The sequence below is a fragment of the Protopterus annectens genome, chromosome 11.part0 (assembly GCF_019279795.1).
Source record: "Protopterus annectens isolate FY-2018-M chromosome 11.part0, PAN1.0, whole genome shotgun sequence".
In the NCBI taxonomy this organism is placed as follows: Eukaryota; Metazoa; Chordata; order Ceratodontiformes; family Protopteridae; genus Protopterus; species Protopterus annectens.
The window spans coordinates 395,146,799-395,168,721 of record NC_056745.1 but is presented as its reverse complement, the minus strand read 5'-3'; the positions used below and the strand labels follow the sequence as shown (position 1 = coordinate 395,168,721).

Here is a 21,923-nt window from a genome sequence, read left to right as displayed (position 1 = left end):
TGTTAATAACCAAGCTTGGGAAAAGCATTATTTGAATCGGCACATGTATTACATCCTGTCAAAATAAGATGTCAAATAAATGAACAGTATAGAAAAACATCATCAATGTTGACAATTAAGCATGTCATCATGACCCAAGGCTTGCCGCTTATTGTGATGGCAAACCTAGTAGACCATCGTAAGGACAGTGGGAATTATAAGATGAATGACATTTGCCTTGGTTTGGTAAACAATCTATATACCAAAAGTACGATATTGTGATCAGTTTCTTTATGGAAGTTTTTTGAATGAAAAGTCTTGACAGATTCTTTCAGTATAGAGAAAAAAAGAAAGAATTAATCAGAACATATTATTTATACATACGTTTTATGAAATAGAGTATTTGTCAGAAACCAAATGTCATACATAAACGAAAGAAGGAGGCATCAAGCTGTCAAATATGTATACCCATGACTATGATTGGGTAAACTGGACCATTGTTGAATCTCATTGGTTGTTTTTTTCAGCCAATTTGCATATTAGGCAAAAAATGCTTTTATGAACAGCCTGTGGATGTAACTCCAGCATGAAACTCCCATTGGCCTTATAAGTCCAAATGAGATGAGAAAATTAAAGCAGACATAGGTTAATTAAAATGTACAAGTTGGTATTGGCCAATCAAATGTAAAACCTTTTATAAAAGTAAAGAATGTCCCGACTTTTTTATGATCTGATGAAGATTAATTTGAAAGCGCTTATCGTTTGTGAGCACCCAGGGACTTTTATTTTCTTATCTTCTTTTAAACTGGAATCATTAAATTCATTTTAAAGTGGACACTGGATGTATTTTGTGGACTGGTTCGTCAGCAACTTTGTTTAAATCTTTGGATGCCTAGCATTAGCCTTGGTGATTCATCTGTCCTAGTTTGTGCTTTTGTTACCATTTAAGGGGTACCACTGGTGATGGCAAAATTGGATAGTCCTGCTCAAGCTATCTCCTTCCTGGGTTTGTTAATTGACGTTCCTGCTTCTGCTTTTAAGTTGCCAGCTGACAAATTGGAACAGCTTGCTTTGGTTAGTGACAAATTCCTCAAACTTCCCAAAGTGAGATTCAGCAAAGTTATGCACCTACATGACTTTCTTAATTTTGTGTACAGGGCTATATCCCCGGGCAGGACTTTTTTAGACCCCTACCAACATGTTGAGAGGATGCAAAGTGAAACACCACTGGGTTTGGGTTTCTTAATAGAGAAGAGATGAAGTTCATCTGTGGAAGACCTTCCTGCTCCACTAAAATGGAGTCACCCTCTGGCAGTGCCTTTGGACTTCTGAGAAATTAAGGCTTTTCACTGATGCAGCTGCTCAATTTTAGATTGGTAGTTACTTTCCTGGGAGCTGGTTTGCAGCTAAATGGCCTCCCTCATGGCCCTAGTCACTGCATCAATGGCATTGCTGTCAGTCTGTCTTAGTTTCAGTTTGTCAGGTTTTGGCAACAGGCTCCAGATACAGACTCTTATGGGACTCCTATTCCAATGAGATCTGGATAACTGTGAGGATTAGCTAGTGTTTTTTTATCCAAGGCTTGGCACTTAATGCCAAGAAGATTTATTTCTTCTTCCGTGCAAGTTTTTAAAACATTTTTTAAGAGTCTGACTCAATACTTTGTGGGAGTTTCAGACTCACTCGAGGATTATAGTTCACAGATGCATGATGAGGGAAGCACCTAGTTCCTTGCCAATTCACTAGCCATTTTGAGCTGGTTGGCTTGTATTATTGGGTGCTTCCCAACATCTCCAGCCACTGGATAGTTACCAGTTTAATAAAGGTGTGAGATAACCTAAGAGGTATTAGTAAAGATCTCAGGAAACCTATTGGAATTCATATCTTAGGTCAAGTAATTTTGGGTTATTATAATTCAGTAGGAGATCCTCATTCTTTTATTCTCTAGGCTACCTTTTTCAGCTGGCTGTATGCCAAGGTCTTCCGAATAAGTGAGTTGGTTCAGTCTCTCCACCAGAAGGATGTCTTTTTAAAAGGAGATTATGCCTCGTCTGTTTAAAGAAATCTAAGGCTGACCAATCCAGTCTGAGTCATCAAATTCACTTCAGAAAGCCAGGTCCTTTATCCTTTGCCCTGTTTGCCTGACCTCTGACCTTCACAGGCCTATTCAGGACTCCACTTTTTAGCTTGGCTTTCTGTTTAGGGTCTGGACATGTGATTATCGCTGCTAAAGTCAATTAAAAATTACACATGGCCTTAACATAACAAGGCATGACTCCCCAAGGTTATTCCTCTCATTATTTCCACATAGGTCATACTTCTGACCCAGCCCTTGTTGGACACTTGACTAAGGTTTTAAAAAGGACAGGTATATGGAGATCTGACACCTTCTTATCAAGTATCAGAAAATATCTGGAATGTTTTAATTTTCAGGGAGGATGATTTTATGGATTATCAGTTATTCCTTTGTCCTGACTGCTTCATCCACAGCTTCAGTTTTCCCAAATATTTTTTTAAGTTTCCTAGACCACAAGTTTTGGCCTGTCCTCTGGCTGGCATCCCAGGCTTGTCTTGGATTTAACTTTGGGACATTTAGTAACAACTACTGCCCAGTTGTCTGAAACTCACTGCATTAGTTATCCACCTGGGAGACAATAACCTAACTCAAGCTCCAAAAAAGACTTACCTGGAATTTTAACTGACCTCCATGCATTAGTTGCTTCATCAACTCAGTTACTAGTCTTCTAGTCTGAAATTATACACCTAGATTTCTCTGGAAATGTACATCGATCACAGAGTTAAACTGGACGCAGATTCTATTACCTTCCAGGTCAAAGAGGACAGGGAACTTGACCAAATCAGACAAGGATGTTTGTACTGCAGATGCCATTCATTTAAATGATTTAGGATTTGACTTGATCAATGGGGGGATATCATTGGAGTTCCGCAATCATTTTAGCTCTATGTTTTTTCAATGATCATTTTATTATTAAGTTTGGGATTGTAATAGAGGCCTTTTGGGGGGCAGCATGCCTTAGCTTGCTGATGGGTGGTCAGTTTTGTGGTCTCAACCCCCCCCCCCCCACACATGAGGTCAGTGGCCTCATGTGGTAGATCATAAAGACTGAAAGTAATATCTTAAGGTAAAAAGGGTTAAGTTTCAATGGATGGCTTATATCATCTGTCTGAAGGGCCTGGTATATGATTAGAGTTTATAAGCTGCAAGGCCAAAACAGGCTTGGGAACCAAAACTAGCTGTCTTATTGGTTTTTACGGTTGCAGTCTTTTATGTTTAATTTTTTTTTTTGCATAATGTTATCTTGTCTAATAAAGTGGTCACAAAGGCAAAACCTTGATTTGGTTTCTGACTCACTCTTCTGCATAAGCTATAAATGTGCCATGATGCAGAACTGAAAATGTTCATGGAAAATGCTTGAGCAAGTGTGTGTCTCTTAAGAGAAGATATCTCCTAATTCAAAACATCATGGCTGCTATTCATAGTCATTTATACAAATGAGCTTAGGCCTTCAAAGATATGTGTGAATGAACACATATGAGCTATGATTCACACAGGCCATTTACACCAATGTGTGATGCCCTGAGTGTGCTTATTCAAATGTGCAAATAATGAGATGGAAGTGAGTGATGTAAATATCTGTATGCTAATAAAGTATGCTTTTCACTATTTTCAATTCATAGTTCGATTTTCCCTCTTTTCTGCGCTGGTCGCAGATGTGGTATATAAAGGGAAACACTGACAAATCTAGTAGAGTTACAATCAGCAGAAATGCTAATAATTGCTGTGAGTGTGGCTACTTTTAGGTCTGAGTTGCTTGTCTTGGCTGAGCAAAAAGGTGGAAATATAAGCAAAGGATTGCTCACTATAACTTTAATAATCAGGAAATCCTTAATAGCTTCAGAATGGACAGGGACATTATAAGAGTCTTAGTGGGCATGTTTGACCCAGATAAGGACACTGGAAAAATGCATGGCCATCCTATTCCTGTGGACACCAAAGTACTGTATGTATAGTCCTCAATTTGCTATAGGGACCTTCCAGAGACAGAATGGGACACATTTCTTTGCCTATTAAATCACACACATTTCTGCAGAAAAGGAAATGTACACGTCCCTGAACTGCAAAATTTCAGTATTTGTAAATTAGTCATACCAGAACACAGTGTTACATGTCTTTTGAAAAAAAAAAAACAGTCCATGCCCACTTCATATTTATTACTTTCTTCCTGAATGATACGGAATATATTCATACAGCTACGCATATGCAAGATAAAATTAAAAGGAAAACAAAAAGAAGTCATTGCTTAGACACGAATAAATAGATATTTATATTTATATGTAGAAGAAATACAAATACAGGTAAACAAGCATCTATACATCTCTCATACTCCTTACCTTACCTCTAAACATCTGTCATACTCCTTACCTAGCCTCTATACATCTCTCATGCTCCTTACCTAGCCTCTATACATCTCTCATACTCCTTACCTTACATCTAAACATCTATCATACTCCTTACTTTACCTCTAAACATCTCTCATACTCCTTACCTAGCCTCTATACATCTCCCATACTCCTTTCCTAGCCTCTAAACATCTCTCATACTCCTTAGCTAGCCTCTAAACATCTGTCATACTCCTTACCTAGCCTCTATACATCTCTCCCTACTCTAGCCTACTTAGTAACCAAACATCTCTCTCTTCTCTAGTCTACTATTCCTTACCCTGACCCTCCACATCTCACCTGTCTCTATCACTACATCCTCTCTCCCTCCATCTCAGTAATCCTACATGGAAAGCTATACCCCCTCACACTCTACAAACATGCAGCCTATACCTGCAATAACTCACCTCTCTCCTTACTGTTTACTTTATCATTTATCCCAGACAGACCCTAACCCCAAATTAATACTCTCTGATATTTAAGCTGTACCATGTCTATCTATCTTACATAACAATACTTTAAGACACACTGTACAATTCTCATTTTTGATTGCAACATGCTGTACCAAACTATGTGTAACGTCTTTTTAACTTGTGTAATAATGCTTTAAGTTATTGTGTTTCTTCTTATTCTTGTTTCTAATATGCTGAACTAAGCTGCATGTGCAATGTATACTGTATATTGCCAAAATATACTTTATGTGGAGCTTTTCTCCCCGGGCCTCCAAGGAAAATGGATTTCTGACCCAGTCAGACTTCCCTGGTCAACAAATGTCAATAAACAAATAATGAGTGAATGAATGAATGGATAAATAAATAAATACATTATATCTGTTTATCTATATCTATGTATACACACACGCACATTATATGTATATATATATATATATATATATATATATATATATATATAGAGAGAGAGAGAGAGTGAGTGAGAGAAAGTGAGAGAGAGTATTACAGACACAGGCAGATATTTCTAGTCACATAGCCTTCACAAATGAGTTATGGTTATCTGTAAATAGTGGAACTACATGGATATGCAGATAAGGTCAACAATGAGTAAAGAAAAGCAAAATATTTTTTAAAAATGCCCACTTTTTGCAAAAGAGTAAGTTGTATAAAGTTTGTCATTATGAACTTGTGAATTACTTCATAAAATTGTGTTGATATTACTTTTTTCATATATCATGGGCTGAGTACAGTCATGCTTGATGTATTTTAAGAAAGCCGTGGAGTGCACAGCACTTGAGGGATTTTTTCAAAGAAGGGGGGGGGGGTTATAATTTTTTATATAAGGGTATCCTTTTGTGGATATTGTGATGGTTTCATTAAAGAATAGAAATGAGATGGTAGAAAGGACTGAAAAAGGGGAGACAAAATAAAGATGGGAACACAAAAGAGGAAACATCAAGAAGATTTGTGCTGGAGGAGTTGGAGAATGTGGACACCATGTTTTTGCTGAGGGATGGATTCCCCCTATTTTTTCAACTTTTTTTTTTTTTTTTAGAGGATAGTGTGAAAGGGAAATAGGGAAGAAGGACTGAGAAAGTGCCAGTAGGAATCTCAGTCCACAGACCATCAAACATGCCCACTACCAGGTGGTGTTGCAATGAAGGACCCAGATTTTGGGGAGGTAGGGACCTGTGTTGGTGCAGTAGTTGCACCAACTGGGAGAGCATGTCTACTACACACTGAAGAGAGGCTTTGTTTGGATAAATTCTCCTGTCCACCACTTCTACCCCTACATCCTCAAACAAGCTCTGAAGCCCCATTTCTGTAAAGCTTTCCAGGCTGCCACATGCTAGAATGCCTGAAGGACCAGCACCTCCACTCAGACCCTTCAAGGACATCCCTGGACAGGCAGATGATGATATGTACATAGCCTATGAGGTACATGCCCACTCTGCTCCTGAGGGATTTGTCCATACCAATGATGCCTTAAAATTATTAACACACAGTTACATACAGAGAATTGAATGTTAACAAGGAATGATGTAGTTAAACAGTTCATTATTAGGTGAGCCTTGTACATCAGCAAATAATGAGAATGAACTCTGTACATGATAAGTTCCCCACTCTCTCCCTTGTAAACATATCGTAAAATATAAAATAAATGGGAGTGAAACAAAACAAAAACAGCAAAAGTAAAATAAAAAAACAGAGGAAAATTAGTAGAGCTAGACAAAACAGGAAAAGCACAGTAAATCCACACAGTACTGTTTACATGCCATTTCATACACTGCTGAAATACTGCATTTAAATCTTTATTGAAGTAAAACTTGTGTACAGGAAGTGCTTATGCATAGACTGGGTTTAGCGATTTGGGATGTGCTTTTCATAACTCTCAACTGTACAGATTTCCGCAGAATGTCCACATTTTTGCCTTATATGTTTGATCCGTTTTTCATAAAATTGTGGCTGTCTGACAAATTAGTGTCAAATCATTAAAGACTGAAGTTAGAAAATAATGACAGACATTTGAGTTATAGACTTCATACCCTTCAGAAAGTTCAAGCTAATGCAAAACCTGTTATTCTATCAACTTTCAAAGTTTGTAAGATCAATATTTCAAAATTGTCCCTGTTTGTACTACTTTTTATGGCTTTGCCCAGATTCCTTACTCTAAGAGGTTGATGGCTATGACTTTTGTATTTGAGAGGAATGACATGAGTAGTGTTCATGCATACTTGTGATGACTTCAAATGGCAAGGGCTTTTGACTTCTTGAAGGGGCATGTGCTTCTCTCAAGTTATTAGTTGCAATACATTGAGTAAAGCATGTAATTACTGAAGGTAATCAGGTTGAAAATTAAAAGGTGAAAAGACATTAGCTTTGAACTATAAAGTCATGTTGCATTTCTTTCATCTGCAAAGCTATAACAATATTTTCCTTATGAGTAATACAGTAACTTGTGAAAACAATGCTTCTTTTTCTTTTATTTTTTACACTAGTATAATAATTTCAATTGTATGATTATTATACATATTACAACTATCTGTTCTCCTTGTTTATGTATAATCTTTGCTCAGGATGTAAAAATTATTGTACTGTCTGCTTATATCTGTGTATGCAGTCATTTTATTTTTCTTCATGTACATATCTACCATCATTGCTTTTCCCTATGGATTAATCGTGGATCTTTTCTACTCCCGCCTCCACTGAAAAAGGAAAACTTGCCCAGTCAGACTTTCCCTGTAAACAAATGTAAAATAAAAAAAAATAAAATAAAAATAAAATGTGTATGTATATGTATATGTATATGTATATATATATATATATATATATATATATATATATATATATATATATATATATACATACACATCATTACATTCCAGTGCATTGATATCTATATTGAAGGATACCAAGGAATTAAAATATCAGATTAGGAGATGACATAGGAAAGATCAAGTATAGCTCAAATGTTATTATTTACTGTTACAGTGCCCCCCCCAAGAAACAAAATTATAATATTAGCTCATTATAACCAAAACATATGTTCAAACCTCTTCTTTGAATCACAATTGAAACAATGTAGAGATACACATATTTCTAACACATTTGTTGACTAAAGTTTAATTTGGGAATAAAATGCACATTCAGTAGATGGACTGGACCCTCTAAATTGGACATAGGTATGAGTGTGCGTGTGACTCTATGGTGTGGATAAACTATCTTGGCAGAGCTAACCACCCAGCAGTGTAAACCCTGGATCTAGGTGATTGTCACTGTTGAAGTGACATCCTGATCCCATGTGCAAAAATGGGAAAAAAAAGGCTGTGGATGGGTGGAAAGAAAAGGTGAAATAAGGGAGAAAAAAGGAGCCTTATTCATGTAGTGGCATAATAAATTTTGAGAAATTGGCATCTGTTCCTCTGTTTTAACAGTATGATGTCATTTTCATGATATTTTACATAAATTCAATAACACATCATATAAATCACATTACAAAAATGTAATTCTAAATTGTTTGGTTCTTTGTCATTTTAGATAACTATTTATGATAAATAATACTGCAATAGTAATAGACTCTGTACTCCCAAAATAACACAACCACAAAAAGTCTTTGAGGCAAAGTACTTTAACTGAAACAACATTTGACTTGGATCCCACTGAAATCAAAGACACGTTTCAAAATAGATAATAGATCTCCAGACATTATATCTTGGAAGCAAGCCAGGATTACGGAAACACCACAACATCTGACAGTGTTAACTCATAACAAGAACAATAAAATACATGTATAGTGCCAACCAGCAAAAGAAACACCAGAATTTAGCATGCAAAATACTTTATTCTCTGCTATCCAGGATATCCAATGGTATTACAGTTAGTGTATATTTACAAAACTCTAACTTACCCTGAGTGGATTTTCATTAAGGTATGGAGGTTCTCCTTCTACCATTTCTATTGCCATAATTCCTAGGGACCATATATCCACCTTTGGGCCATAAGCCTTTCTTGTGACCACCTCAGGTGCCATCCAATATGGAGTCCCTACCATTGTACTTCTTTTACTCTGTTCTGGAGTGATCTGAGCACAGAAACCAAAATCCGCTGAAAAGAAAATAAAATGACACAGACTGCTAGTTATATGCATATAAAACAAATGTTTACAACTCAGTCTGCCATTAAATGACACACACACACACACACACACACACACACACACACACACACACACACACACACACACACAGACCTGTACTAGAATCTGGATTTCAGAGTGCATTAAAAACTTTGTTAATAGAAACTTATATTTAGAGAAAAATTATTTATTCATTTATGCATTTTCTCTACCCTAATGGATGGTTGCAATAGTTACTTTTCTTCTCACTATCTTTGACTGGGGAGGTTTACTCATAAATACTACTTGAGGTAAAGGAACAATAATTACAGCTATATTATAGAGACTGTTAAGAACATATCACTGCCTTCTTTATCTAAGGAAGGGGAAAAAATGACATGATACCATTCAATGCTGTTCCTGTATAAGTTAGCAAGGAATCTTGGAATAAATAAACATTACTTATTTTTTTCACTCATCATAGACTCATATTAGAAGTAGCAGCCTAAGTCATTAGTAGACATCTTTATTTTCTTATATTAGTAATTCTGATTTTGTAGCAAAATGTCCACAATCAGTACTAGTATTGAACAATTATATATAAAGCTCAGCACTATGGAAAATATTATTAACAACCTGTATTATTCTGTTAAAAATTCTGGTACTGGGAGTTTCAAAAATGTACTTCTTTTACACAGTCTTACCAGGAATATACAACCGTGCTCCAACCAATGTTCTTCGTCTGATTTTGAACCGATACACCATGAGCACTCCAAGCACCAGTAGATCTAATGCCATTTTTCAGTGACCCCTGTGTTAAGACATCCTGTTTCCTGGCCTGAAGACCAACACTTGGCAGCACCGCTTTTATATTCAAATTTCTCAGACTAAATTAGCAGCTGTTGCTGCTCATCTCATTTGTCTCTATCTAATGGGATGTCACCTCTTTAAATGCCCATAACTTCTGTCCTGTAATATTTGCTTAAAGGAAAACTCCACTCTCTCCTATAGTTTAACTAAGCCCATAGATATCTTTTCTCCCTACGGTATGTTTTCAACATAGTCTAGGCATCATAAAACAGCACGCACTTTATAAAATTAAAAATTCCTCACCTTGGAATTAAAGGAAAGTAAAACCCATTAACCTTTTTGTAAGCTTAAGTTCTTACCTTTATCAAACAGATTTGTCAACTGCATAATATACAGGAAATCTGTACTGCCCCAAAACTTACACAGTCATTAGTCTTGCTGATGTCAATACCTGCTATAAAAAAGCATATGTAGAGTGCTATGAAACTGACTTCTACCACCTCTGAAACAGAGGAGAACCAGTATCATTTCACACAGAACACATATTGATACACACTCATCTACTTGTTAGTGGTATTTTTCTCAGTAGCTGCAGTGGTTTTATAAAAAGTAGTGCTTTAGACTTAAACACATCACACAGACCTACTAATCTGTGGATAAAATGTTAGCAAGCTGCAAAATAACTCACAGTAATGTGGCAATCCCCATGATGGCCATTTTGTGGAAGAACAATATCCAAACACACCCGTGGAGACAATAATTCAACTGCTGCAAAAAGATGGTAAAAGCAGGTTTAATTCCCAAACGAATCCTTTAGCACAGAGAAAAAACACAGTGGAGACAAGCGCTTTCGCCTGGACAATTCCAGGCTTTATCAAGTCAGAGTAAAAACAAACTGTGAAAGCACTACCTATATACCTGAATCACATGCTTAAATTGATTGTTAATTAAACAAAACAAGCTAGTAGAGAATAATTTAAAGACATATACCATTTCCTTTTAGCTTGTTACTAAAAGTCTATTGGGATGTAAATGTTTGTGTAAACCAAAATTGATTTCATATACAAATATATTAAACATATACTGTACAATAACACATTTTCTTAAAACATTAAGGGAACAATGATGTTGGTATCCCCATCCCAAGGCCCTCCAGCACACAAGCACAGGAGAATTCTAGCTATTTTATTTATACTTTTTCTGAGAATTCAAGGGAGATAGAGAACACAATCAATAAGTTTTGGTTTGTGTTACAAACCAATGATGAATTTAAAAACTTGATTCCAAAGAGACCAGCTTTTGTTAGAAAAAGAGGTCGTAATTTAAAAGAGGTGTTTGAGCAAAGACATATCACTACATGTATGACAACTCAACAAAGGAATGGCACCTTTAAATGCGGCACGTGCAAACAGTGCCCTTTTATTATCAATAGTAACCATCTATATCTTAAAGCACGTAAAACAAACTTGAAACCACATGGTCACTACACTTGTAACACGAAAGGTGTGGTATACATTGGGTATTGCTTGACCTGTGGCGCTTTTTATATAGGAAAAACTGAAAGGGAATTTAGGAAGCGCATATATGAGCATATCTATGATATAGGTAGAAAGGAAGATAGTAACGCATTCTATAAACAATCCCTTGGTTGCCCTAATTTCAAACTTGCTTTTATGGTGCTTGAACAAGTTCATCCAAGTAGTAGGGGTGGAGACTGGGAATCCACCCTGGAATTTAAGGAATTAATCTGGCAGCTTAGGCTTGATGCTAGCAGTATACCTGGCATGAATGAGACGCTAAGCATAGGGCCAGTTCTCAAACTTAGAAGAGCCAGATTATAGCTTATAACACACACAATTTTTTAATATAGGTTGACATTTTATACAACAAATTCAGTAGCTGACAGTTTGGTTGTTTGGTGTACAGACAACATTTCGTTGTCTATTACAGTTTTATGCTATACTCGTAGGCTTAAATGTTGTTTTTAAAAGTTTTTAAATGTAATGTTTTAAGAAAATGTGTTATTGTACAGTATATGTTTAATATATTTGTATATGAAATCAATTTTGGTTTACACAAACATTTACATCCCAATAGACTTTTAGTAACAAGCTAAAAGGAAATGGTATATGTCTTTAAATTATTCTCTACTAGCTTGTTTTGTTTAATTAACAATCAATTTAAGCATGTGATTCAGGTATATAGGTAGTGCTTTCACAGTTTGTTTTTACTCTGACTTGATAAAGCCTGGAATTGTCCAGGCGAAAGCACTTGTCTCCACTGTGTTTTTTCTCTCTGCTAAAGGATTCGTTTGGGAATTAAACCTGCTTTTACCATCTTTTTGCAGCAGTTGAATTATTGTCTCCACGGGTGTGTTTGGATATTGTTCTTAGTTGCTTCTCATTTTTCACGCATTTTGTGGAAGAACATATTAACATTTTACATGAAGCACCGCAATTTTCTTTTCTTGGAACTATTTAAATGCATCAAAAATACATTTTTTGAGTTCCAAAGTGGAGTTTTCTTGGGCAAGTATTTACCTCATGTGACCTAGAAAATTAAACAAACAATTGCCCCATGGTTAACGCCTGTCGATAAAAGAAAAAAAAACTTAAAGACAAAAGGGCTGCATTGATCACTTTGAAAATGCACACCTCTGCATTTGGCTGCTTAAATTTTGAGCATTTAGAATCCAATGTAGTAGTAGTAGTAATAATAATAATAATAATAATAATAATAATAATAATAATAATAACAACAATAGTAATAATAATAACAGTAATAATAATAATAATAGTAATGATAATTATTATTAATAATAATAATAATAATAATAGTAGTAATAATAATAATAATAGTAATAATAATAGTAATAATAATAATAATAATAATAATAAAACAAAGCTAAAGCAGAGTGCTTGCATGACAGCAAGTGATCTGGCAAGTTTTTGAACAAAATGAAAATGCACGCAGGAAGAACACAGCAAGTTAACAATTCACAATAAACTGCAACAACCAGTATGCATCCTGACAAGGTAGGAAGCCATACTGATATATGTGCCAATTATTTTAAAAAATGAATTCTGTATCAGTCATAGTACTCCATCTTATTAAGTTTTGAAAGGCACTCTAATGTCTGTTTTTAGAATTTCACATCCCCTTTAAGCTGTGTTGGGTAAATGGATAACAGGTCTGCAAAACCAAGCAGCTGCTGGTGCTGATGGGATTTCATCTACGTTTTTGGAACATGTGCATCTAGCCCACTCCATCATATCAGTAAACTATCACTGGATTCAGGACACTTTTCCAGTCTGTGAAGATGTGCCTTAACCTTACTCCTGCTCACATAAATAAATAAATAAACAAATAAAATAACTCTAATTCTCTCTCTCCTAACAACATTCTGAACAGCCTGAGGTATAGCTGCTCAGCTAACCACTTACCTTAGCAGTTCTGATTTTCTCAGCAAGAAACAAGTAGGAATAAATAGTTAGGGGGGTGTGGGGGGCATAGCCCCCCACGTTATTTACATGAATATAGTCAATTCAGTTAAAAGTATCCATATGAATGTTTAAAATTTATGACATGTGTGGGGGGCTTCACCCCCCCACACCCTCCTAACTATTTATTCCTACTCCAGGGTCACGCTACAGTGGGGAAAGGGCATAATGCTTTGGATTTCATGTGTCAACCATATGAGCTGTTGATCATATGAGCTTTCAGTGTTTTGGGCTTTCAGTGTTTTGGTGTCAGTCAAATCTTTGTCGATCATATGAGCTTTCAGTCATATGAAGTAGACCCCTATATCTATATATATATATATATATATATATATATATATATATGCAGCTATATCTTTGGACTTATACCAATACACTTAACCAATATCTATTGACTACAAAAAAAAAGCCAGAATGCAGACCACTGGATGCCAAAAAAAAAAAAAAAACATCAAAGGTAGAGAGTGTAATTAATAAGCAAGATAGGAAATACTTATGGCTTCAAAAAATTACTACATATATAAGTAAAATGAATGAGGAAAGAACTTCCCCACATGGGGGCACAATCCCCCATGAAAAAAATATAATGTTTGTCTTCTGTTGTTTTGAAGATTAGGACATTACTTCTCAATCCTTATGGAGCAATGAGTCAGTGTTCACTGGGTTGGGAGTCAAGTTATCCTACTAAAATCATATCAGAATCCTGCAATATTGTCTTTTTTGTTTATTTCTTTGCTTATTTGTTTAATTAGACCAAGGAATTGTAACATGGAAAGAAACACTGAAGTATAAAGAACATAATTTGAATGCAGAAATGCTAAGAATTGCACAAATAAAGCAGAGTACTAGAATAATAATGGATCATGGTTTGGTGTGTATGAGGGTGTATGAGCCTAACATATAAGCCCAACATATAACCTAAGATATATCAACTTTAAATAACTAATGACTGACTACATTCTCTGTGCAGGATTTCCAAAACCAAAAGAAGGAAATATTCAGGTGTATTACCATTCCTAACACTGCACCTTTTTATGTGATTTGCTTTGATATTTACCATATGTACCTACCATAACCAAGATTTGGACCATTACCAGTCTATACTTTAAAGATTTTATAACAACAAGCTTTGTTTTACAACATGACTTTCAAATAACAAGTATGTTTTCAAATGTTTTCTAAGGTACATTGAAATGATTGTAGGCTTGTAGGCATAATTAGTGTGTGTGTGTGTGTGTGTGTGTGTGTGTGTGTGTGTGTGTGTGTGTGTGTGTGTGTGTGTGTGTGTTTGTGCATGACACTTATGTAAATATGCATTATTTCCCCCAAAAATATATCTCATAGGACCAGCAATGAAATATAAAGGAGAATAAGTTATACAACAAAAGTGATTAAGGACCTAGCCATAATGTGAGATAGTTGAACACACTTACTTAATTTTACAGATCCATCCATTCCAAGAAGAATATTGTCACTCTTAATGTCCCTATGGATAACTTGATTGGAGTGTAGAAAGTCCAAGGCCTGGAGGCACTGACATAGAAAAAGCAACATAAACATTCAAATCTCAACATTTTTTACATAATACGTTATTTAAAAAGAAAGGGGAAATTCTGTGGTAATATGAATAAGGGCAATGCAATTCCAATGCTATTCATTGCAACAGTACCCATATTTAGGACATTATAGTGGTGTTTGAAAGGCTTTAATACATGTTTCATTTGACATGCAGGACATCATCTTACCTGTAATGGGTCAACATAAAATAATTTTAGTTTAATACACAGCTGCATTACTTACCTGAAATATCTTATTATAAACAAAGGAAAGAGACATAAACTGAAAGCAGCAAGTAAATTTGCCAAAGCATCCTTTAGTGAAAACATTACATGTATTGTCAGGTCTCAAGAAAATGGTCTCAGTACATCCTCTAAATACATTTCTGATATAGATACACCACAGTTATTTCAACTTTTGTTCTCTTTAATGTGTCTTCTGTTTCCTCATTCCATAATGGGGATATTTTTATTAATATCCTGCATACTTCCTTTACGTCTGGTGCTCTTCTTGATGGCCTTGCTTTGTTGGTCATTATTAATCATCCTAAGATTATTATTTATATTATTTATATATGAATGAGTAACTGTGGTCCTGTCAATAGCAGGGTCATGATGAGTTCAAATAATTTACCCTGCTTCACTTCATCTGTGATTTTAAATAGTCACTCATACAGAAATTATTTTTTAAATTGGTTTCTGCACTATTGTAGTCTTTAGTCTCACTTCTATAACTAATCATACAAGTACTAGGAAGAAGCAGAAGGGTAAATCAAGAATCAGACATTACATTTTAAATGATGTTAGTGCTTTTGTCCATATTTATTAAAATAAACTTCTTCAGACAACAAGAGCAAAGTAAAGAACACAGTTTAAATAGCCTTCCGTTAAATCATGTGAGTCAAAAGGAAATTATATCACTGAAACCAATAAGAGGAGGAAAGGGGGCCAATGGCAGAACCCGCAGCCCTGGAGGTCGAACAATCATCGTGGGAGATGAGTCCTGGTGACATGAGTGACCATTCTGGACTTGAAGTCAACAGAGAGTGTGTATGAGTTGTTATTAATACACAAGGTGACTTTAAAATTTTCAATTATGCTGATGGCGATGTTGAAATTTCTTTAGCAAATACTTTGGCTAAAGGTTTGATTTTTGTTCCATCAAGGAGAGCAAACCTTGCTAGTACTATTTTGGACTTAAAACTCTTTACACGTAAAATTAACTTATTATTATTGTTTGGTTCTGATACTTGTTTTGATGGACAATTCAGTCAGTAGTACATTAAATCCACCATTCCACCCTTGTATTAGTTACTTTTGAGCGTATTTGTGAAATGGACATGAGGTCACTATTGTGTAAATGATGTAAATGTGATGATATGTATAATTTAAATAAGAATAAACACAATTTGATTTGTTCTTTGGGTCATTCTAATATAAAGGTCATGAAACCCGATAAAGGGGAGGGCTGGTCTTCATGGATATGAGGAACTATCAGTCTGGCATGTTTAAAATATTGAATACAGATACATATGAACCTGTGTTATTGAATGAAGTAAATGGGGCTTATGCTAGAATTAAATCTCATATTACTGACTTGCTGATTGATTTCTGCATTGATATAAATTTGTATAATTATTTGAATATGCCTTCATCATTAATCCTAGTTATTTTTGGGATCATAAAATCAATAAAGACTTACATGATTCCCCCTTTATTACCAATAGTGGATGGAAGAAATTCTATCACTTATGCTTGTGCAAAATGTGTAGATAGTAAGCTGAAAAGATTTCTCGAACATGAACCCCAAATTTGTAAAGATTCATAGGCCTTTCTTGAAAAAATTAATGCACTCGAATTTAAGGCTGAATTTAATTTTCTAATTGTTGATGTCAGAGATCTATACGCAGTCATCCCCCATGAGTTGGAGATTCAATGGGTAGCTGATTTTTTTTTAAAGAAAGAAACAACCACTGATGACATTGGACTAATCGGGGAATTTTAGATTTAGATTACAAAAAGAGTGGTTGCTATGGGCTCACCATGTGGGGCCAGTTTTGCTAATATTGTCATGGCCATGTGGGAACATGAGTTTTTATTTACGAACCCCATTATTAGAGAGAAGATTTTTTTTTACACCCATTACCTGCATGATATTTTTATCATTCAGAAGGGTAATGCTGATACAGGCTTAGAATTGCTTGAATATTTTAATAATTATACTGACTTTCTGGAATTTACTTCTTAATATAATTCTGATGTGATTTCATTTTTAGATATTGAATTAGGGAAAGACAAAGCAAATTTTAGATATACCACAAAAATTTTTAGAAAAAGTACATATTCCAATTCTTTTTTGCATTTTTCTAGCTCCCATCTTTTTCACCAAAGACATTGTAAAAGGCCAATTGGTCAGAGTGGCTAGGATGGTCAGTTTAGAACAGGACTTTTTTTAATGAGTGCGACAATTTAAGGGATATGTTTCTTAAACGAGGGTATCCATCTATGCTAGTTTGCCAATTAATTAATGAAGTACAAAATAAGAGATCTACTGGGTTCTTTAAACCAATTTTAAATCATGAGAGCTGGCTGGAAACCCTGGAAAGTTTGATGACCATAGAGTTTAAAAGAGTAATTTATCAACAACTGGCTTTAGTCTGAGTTTCATGACCACTTTTAGTATTGATGCTATTTGCCTTAAGGAAATTTTACATAAAAATTGCAACCTATTGTTGGATGATATTAATTCAAAACAGAAATTGGGTAATCATCCTAGGGTTGATTTTAAGAAAGGTACCAATTTAAAAATATATTTGATTCTAAACGTTCATTTGATTCTAAGAAATTTCCTTTAACTAGATGCACTGGAATGTATAAGTGCGAAGCTTGCCCTTATTGTAAATATGTTGATACTAACAATAATTTTATAGTCCGTAATACCAATTATGAGATCAATGGTAGGTTTAAGTATAACTTTAAAGGATGTGTTTATCTAGCCAAGTGCTTGTTCTGTGAAAGTTTTTATATACGTAAAACAGAATGCAGATTTAGAGAATGACTATATGCATATATTTATAGTATTAATAAACTGCATGTCCATAACGCCCTAACCAGGCATATTATGACCTTCGCAGAACATAATTTTAAATTTAAAATATTTGAGCAAGTTTCATCAGATGAAAGAAAGGGTTCTAGGACTCTTAAATTGGAATGCTGTGAACTTAAGTGGCAAGTTCAATTAAATGCTTATAGCTTTCCTGGGTTGGATGATACATGCTCAGTACAGTGCTTATTAAAACTGAAGGCACTGGATAGGTAATTTTTTTTTGTTTTAAGTGTTTATATGTGATAGTTTTTATGGTTGTATTTCAATTTAATGTGTTCTCTGTTCTAGCATATTATATTGGTAGCCAGGTACTTTTATGACTGAATCAACTGTTTATTTAGTTTTAGCTCAGTTTTTGAACCACAAGATGGTGTTATTCCCAAGATTTGTTTCAGTTATGTAATTTCCTTTTGTGTCACATGATTTAATGGAGGGCTATTTAAACTGTGTTCTATACTTTGCTCTTGTTGTCTGAAGAAGTTTGCTTTAATAAATACAGATGGAGGAGGTGCTTACATCATTTAAAATTTAGTGTCTGATTCTTGATTTACCCTTCCGTTTCTTCCTAGTACTTGTATTACTAGTTTCTGTGGCTTTTTTTGGCTTGCAGTCACTTCTATAACTGCCATTTACCAATGTTAATTTCTTTGCTAGCTATACTTTTTCTGTAAAGGTCCATTATAAATTATTCATTTTATTCCTTAATGAATGTATGTATTTCCCTAATTAAGTCTATTGGACATTGTTTTTGAATTTCATTATTTATTTTACATTTGACTGGACTGATGAGTTAGACCAGAGACTTTTTCAGTTACAGCTTACCCCTAAATGACAGTAACAACAGTTAAAAAGGTTACTCAACTTAAAATAGTTTTGACGTTGAATAATATAACTACATAAAGTTTCCGTTCTGTGTAGAAAAATTATTTGCTTGTACAAAGACTAAGAAAAGATAAGAGGTGCAAATAAAAACAGTTATTACTAAAGCAAAGTATTAGAAAGTATAATAACTTTATGCTATTTTCTTATTAAAACAACCTAATCTAGAAGCTAATAATACATCATAGTGTATGGTAAAGTGCAAATGAGTACTAAAAAAGGCAAGAATATAACAATAGAAACATAGGATTTGAGTACCCCAGATACTGAAAATAGTTATGGTTGCAATTTTCACACAGAGAGTATTTTGATTTACATATTTATTTTTGGAAATTTTTAAATTCGGTAGTATTACTACTTTCTTGTGGTAAAGTATTCTTGCTTGCTGGAATGACTTACAAAAAAGCATTTTTATTCATAGCAAAAGTAAAGAGCCCCTAATAAATACTTAACAGTATTATTTTGTTGTTCTTCAGAGAACATAAAATCTGATTTATGTTTAATTCTTATTAAGATGTTAAAGATTTTTAGCTGATATGTAGCCCTAGTTGTAACCAGTTAGCCTTACCAAATAAGTACTTTTGAATGTTTTGAGGCAGTCTATTAAACAATAAAAATGCAAGGATATTTTCTGACATAAACTGGTACTGATGGCTGTATAAATTCTGTTAATGATAAAAAATAAAGGGACAGCTCTTACATCCAGAACAGGCTAATAAGGTATTCACTACACAGGAAAATGTATTAATCTCTTTAAGTGTCATGTGCTAGGCAGTTTTAGAAATGAAAACATAGACATTTATCCACCCGAAATGTGGCACATACTAACAGCTGCTAAAAACAAGAAGGATAGTAGATTATAATGCAGTTGTCTTTCTTTTTTATTGATCCATTTAGCATGACCACTTAATTAAGTCATTTGTTCCCCTCAGGAAAATCTATTCATTGCTTTGAGGTATAATTTGAGCTTGGGGAGTACTGTTGAGGGGTTATTTAACCCTTCATTACTGCACATGCAAGCCACCATTGTTGTCCAGGGGCTGATCCTGGGATGGCAAAAGGTATGGTGTGGAACTGTAAAGCCTGGAGACAATACCACTCCATTTAAATTAAATTATTCTATAGTTTAACTGATCTCCACAAAGAAATTCATACGGGCATGTGCTTGGCATATGCTCCCACCAATTCAGAACAGAGAAGAACACACAGCTCTGTCATTATTCCCCATGCCCCAGTCAGCTCCACAGTGCCAGGACTGTTAATCTTTTATAGGTCATTTAGGTCACAAACCTCTGTTAGATATTGGTGATCAAGTCATTCTTTTTATGTGATTATATAATTTACATCCATTTCCTTAAACATATTTTTTAATAGATGCATACACACACACATACACACACACACACACACACACACACACACACACACACACACACACACACACACACACAAACATATACACACATATACATATCCAATGGATTTCATCAACAGCAAACATCTGCAAAAAAAACACTAAGCAAAAATGATCATAAATGTAAGTAAAAAGCTTACAGTTGTGATCATTTAAAGAAACAAAAACATTGTTTGTACATGAAAATATGTAGGTAGGGCCAGGCATGTCATTTGATTTAATTTGCAAATTATTTTATTTTAGGTCATAAAGTTTGCTGTGTTTGGCTTGGATTATAAATGCATTTTATTTGTTTTTGGTTGAGATTGTGTTATCCTGTCTCCTGTAACAGCTATGTAGTTAGAAGGATACTATGGAAAATGGCTTATGTGGTAATGACTGTATATATCATTTGAAAATATGGAGTCGGGGATATGGCCATGATGGTGAGCAGTTAACAGCACTGTTTTTAGCTCTGCTTAATTTTAACATCTCTGACAGGATTTTTACTAAAAAACTCAAACAGAAGATTTCAAAACATGATGGAATTATAGCTGCACATCTGTTGAAAGATTTACTATAAAAATAACAAGTTTGAAACTCTTTTAATTGCTTTTTCCTGTCAAGAAAACTAGAAAGAACTAACTGTCTTAGAATGAGCCACTCTAAGCCCAGTATACAGGACAGTACAAGGAAAAAAGACATACAGGCCATACTAAATAACATGAAAGAGTTATCTATAAATATAGATATATTAGACGGCAAAATGGACAATTTTAAAGAAGAATGTAAAAAGCAAGTTGAAGTGCTGACTGAATCTCTTAAACAACAATCAGCACAAATCTTGAGTACAGAAGAGGCAATGTCGGGTTTTGAAGGAATATTACTTGAAAATAAGAACAACACTGAATTGCTTCTGAAACAATACAACTTACTGTAGGAAAAAAATAAAAGACTTAAAAAAAACAGATCTTGAAGGAATAACATCATGATTTACAGGATTCCTGAAAAAGAAAACCAAAGGCACTATCGGACAGTAAATGAAACAGATCGTCCCAAGAATAAGTTTATTAAATCTCACATAAAACACTCAATAGACATTAAACATTTAACTGTCTCCCCATGTTTTTCATCCCTAATTCACGGACTTCCTCAGATGAATAATAAAAAGACCCAAAACTTGACAATAACTATAATCCCCATCTACCAATTAATCAATCATTTAAAACAAATAATTAAATAATCAACCAAAGTATTAAATCTAATAACATTAAGCATATATGAAACAAATATCTATATGCCTATACAAAAAAATCCTATAATAGAATGTCCTTTCATAAAAATCATCAGCAGATAGCCACTATATCATAATATATCAGTTAGAACCCTTATAAAATACATTCTACATCAAACCTACAAGTATAAATATATAAATAAATAAATATGAAGATAAAAATGTAAATTGTATTTAAATACTCTGATGAAAAGAAAAATAGTAAAATAGATATGCCTGTTTTGGTTAAAAAGCATCTGATTATTCTTGAAACATAAACAATTTATCTTATAGCACCACCAAATATTCAAACTAATAATGGCAGACCAAAATGAAAAATAAAAAAATAAAAAAGTGACTATACTGATTTAAATACCAAGATCACATTATTTGCATTAAA

At 34.4% G+C, this 21,923-nt stretch overlaps 1 protein-coding gene across 4 annotated transcripts in view; it reads right to left on the bottom strand.

The window, feature by feature from the left end:
• Positions 1 to 21,923, bottom strand: part of LOC122815412 (serine/threonine-protein kinase PAK 3) — a 1,296,647-nt gene that overhangs the window by 107,008 nt on the left and 1,167,716 nt on the right. For all 4 annotated transcript variants that reach the window (XM_044087883.1, XM_044087885.1, XM_044087884.1 and 1 more), the window contains 2 exons: positions 14,750 to 14,849; positions 8,800 to 8,996 (listed from right to left, as the gene is read on the bottom strand). In XM_044087883.1, coding sequence (XP_043943818.1) covers positions 8,800 to 8,996; positions 14,750 to 14,849 — 297 coding nt within the window. The remainder of the gene's footprint in view (positions 1 to 8,799; positions 8,997 to 14,749; positions 14,850 to 21,923) is intronic.